This window comes from Penaeus japonicus, unplaced genomic scaffold (assembly GCF_977035675.1).
Source record: "Penaeus japonicus unplaced genomic scaffold, GWHDUDI00000001_assembly GWHDUDI00000041, whole genome shotgun sequence".
NCBI lineage: Eukaryota > Metazoa > Arthropoda > Malacostraca > Decapoda > Penaeidae > Penaeus > Penaeus japonicus.
This window is the reverse complement of record NW_028234443.1, coordinates 24044946-24047445: the sequence shown is the minus strand read 5'-3', so window position 1 is coordinate 24047445 and position 2500 is coordinate 24044946. Positions and strand designations below refer to the sequence as shown.

The following is a 2500-nucleotide window of genomic DNA, read 5'->3' as shown; positions in this document are numbered from 1 at the left end:
TTATTATTGCTGTTGTTATTGTTGTTATCGCTATTACCATAATCATCATCACTCTACCTTTCATTCTTATTCCTATCACCAGTATTATTATTTACTATTACTAATAATATCACGTCATAATAATCTTTATCACCAAATTATGTTATCATTACTGTTATCTAATAAAAATATCACGTCATAATTATCTTTATCACCAAAATATGTTATCATTACTGTTATCTAATAAAAATGGAAAAATAATTGCTTTTATCGCTGATTTCTCTTTAAAATGAATAGTTAAATAATCAGCAACCTATTGTGAAAGATCAAGAGGCTCACTAAGTACTCTTAAACGCACCGGAGAGGATATCAAGAGGAAGAAGAAGAAAGGAGAAGAAAAGGAAGTAGAAGAAGAGGAAGGAGAAGGAGAAGAAAAGGAAGTAGAAGAAGAGGAAGGAGAAGGAGAAGAAAAGGAAGTAGAAGAAGAGGAAGGAAAAGAAGAAGAAAAGGAAGTAGAAGAAGAGGAAGGAGAAGGAGAAGAAAAGGAAGTAGAAGAAGAGGAAGGAGAAGGAGAAGAAAAGGAAGTAGAAGAAGAGGAAGGAGAAGGAGAAGAAAAGGAAGTAGAAGAAGAGGAAGGAGAAGGAGAAGAAAAGGAAGTAGAAGAAGAGGAAGGAGAAGGAGAAGAAAAGGAAGTAGAAGAAGAGGAAGGAGAAGGAGAGGAAGATAAAGAGGAAGATGATGAAGAAGAAGAAGAGGAAAAGGTAAGAGGAAGAAGGAAGAAAAGGAAGTAGAAGAAGAGGAAGGTAAAGAGGATGAGGATGAAGAAGAAGAAGAGGAAAAGGTAAGAGGAAGAAGAAGAAGGAAGAAAAATAATAATAATAAGAAGAAAGAGGAGAAGAAGCTGAAGATGAAGAAGAAGAAAACTAATAATATTGATAAGAAGAAAGAATATACAGAATATGACGAAAAAAAAAAAGGAGAAGAAAGAAAGAAGGAAAGAAGAAGGAAAAACAGGAAGAAAAGGAGAAGAAAGAATAAAGAAAAAAAAAAAAAAAAAAAAAAAAAAAAAAAAAAAAGAGGAAAAAAAAAAAAAAAAAAAAAAAAAAAAAAACACACAAAAAAAACAAGAAAACGAAGAAAAAAATGAGGAAAGAAATGAGAATAAAGAATAAGAAGAAAAGAAGAGGAATAAAGAGAAGATGAAGGTAGACAAAGAAGAAAAAAAGAGGAAGAAAGAAGACGAAGAAGAAGAAGAAGAAAAAAAAAAGGAAGAAGACGCCCTCGAGGTCCGACTACCTGAAACAAGGACTTCTCGAAGACCTCCCACTCGTCTCCCTCGATGTCGAACTTGAGATAAAAGAGATGGTTGCGCTGGTGGCCGAGGCGACGCAGGAGGGCCGAGAGAGGCCAGTACTCGACCAGGAAGCCCTTGTCTCCAGGGACATCGGTTCGGAACTGCGTCTGCCTCAGGAAGGTCGTCCCGATGCGCGCTTTGTAGAAGGTTAGTCTGTTGAGGGCAAGAAGGGCGTTGGGGATATTAAATGGGGGTTAATAAATTGATGGATAAATCGGTGGAGGCGGAGGGGGATGGAAGGATGGATGGGAGACCAAAGAATAGATTGATGGATAAATCGGTGGAGGAGGAGGAGAATGGAAGGATGGATGGGAGACCAAAGAATAGACTAATGGATAAATGAGTGGAGGAGGAGGAGAATGGAAGGATAAATGGGAGACCAAAGAATAGATTAGTGGATAAACCAGTGGAGGAGGAGGAGAATGGAAGGATGGATGGGAGACCAAAGAATAGATTGATGGATAAATCAGTGGAGGAGGAGGGGAATGAAAGGATGAATGGGAGACCAAAGAATAGATTAGTGGATAAATGAGTGGAGGAGGAGGGGAATGGAAGGATGAATGGGAGACCAAAGAATAGATTAGTGGATAAACCAGTGGAGGAGAAGGGGAATGGAAGGATGAATGGGAGACTAAAGAGGGAATGAATGAAAATGGAAGGTATGGAAATGTATTGAAGTTTATGAATGTAGAATTAAAAGAAGAATGATGAGGGTTTGGCTTGAGAAAACCTTTCGTATTTCTTTTGTTAATGCAAAACAGAAGTACGATAATAACAATTAAGATAAGGAAGATAATAATGATAATGATGGTAACTATAACAATTATAATAATGATCCAAATAACGCTGATGAAAATGGTAATAATGGTAATACGGATAAGAGTGATAATGATGATAATGTTAATGATAATAATGATAATCATAGCGATGATAATGATGAAGATAATAGGAATGATGAAAATAAAGCTGTAATAATAATGATAAAGATAGTAATGATAATGATGATAATAGTAGTAGTAATAACAATAAAGATAATAATGATAAAAATAATGATGTTAACAGTAATGATAATAATAATTATAATGATAATAATAGTAATGATAGCAATGATAAAGGTAATGTTTTTGATAACAGTTATAATAATGATAGAAACAATGGTAATAATTA

General features: G+C 34.9%; 1 protein-coding gene across 1 annotated transcript in view; it reads right to left on the bottom strand.

Annotated features, from left to right (window-relative positions):
• LOC122244347 (uncharacterized) overlaps positions 1-2500 on the bottom strand; it is an 18883-nt gene that overhangs the window by 4393 nt on the left and 11990 nt on the right. Inside the window, exon 5 of the mRNA XM_043002227.2 lies at positions 1276-1486. Coding sequence (XP_042858161.2) covers positions 1276-1486 — 211 coding nt within the window. The remainder of the gene's footprint in view (positions 1-1275; positions 1487-2500) is intronic.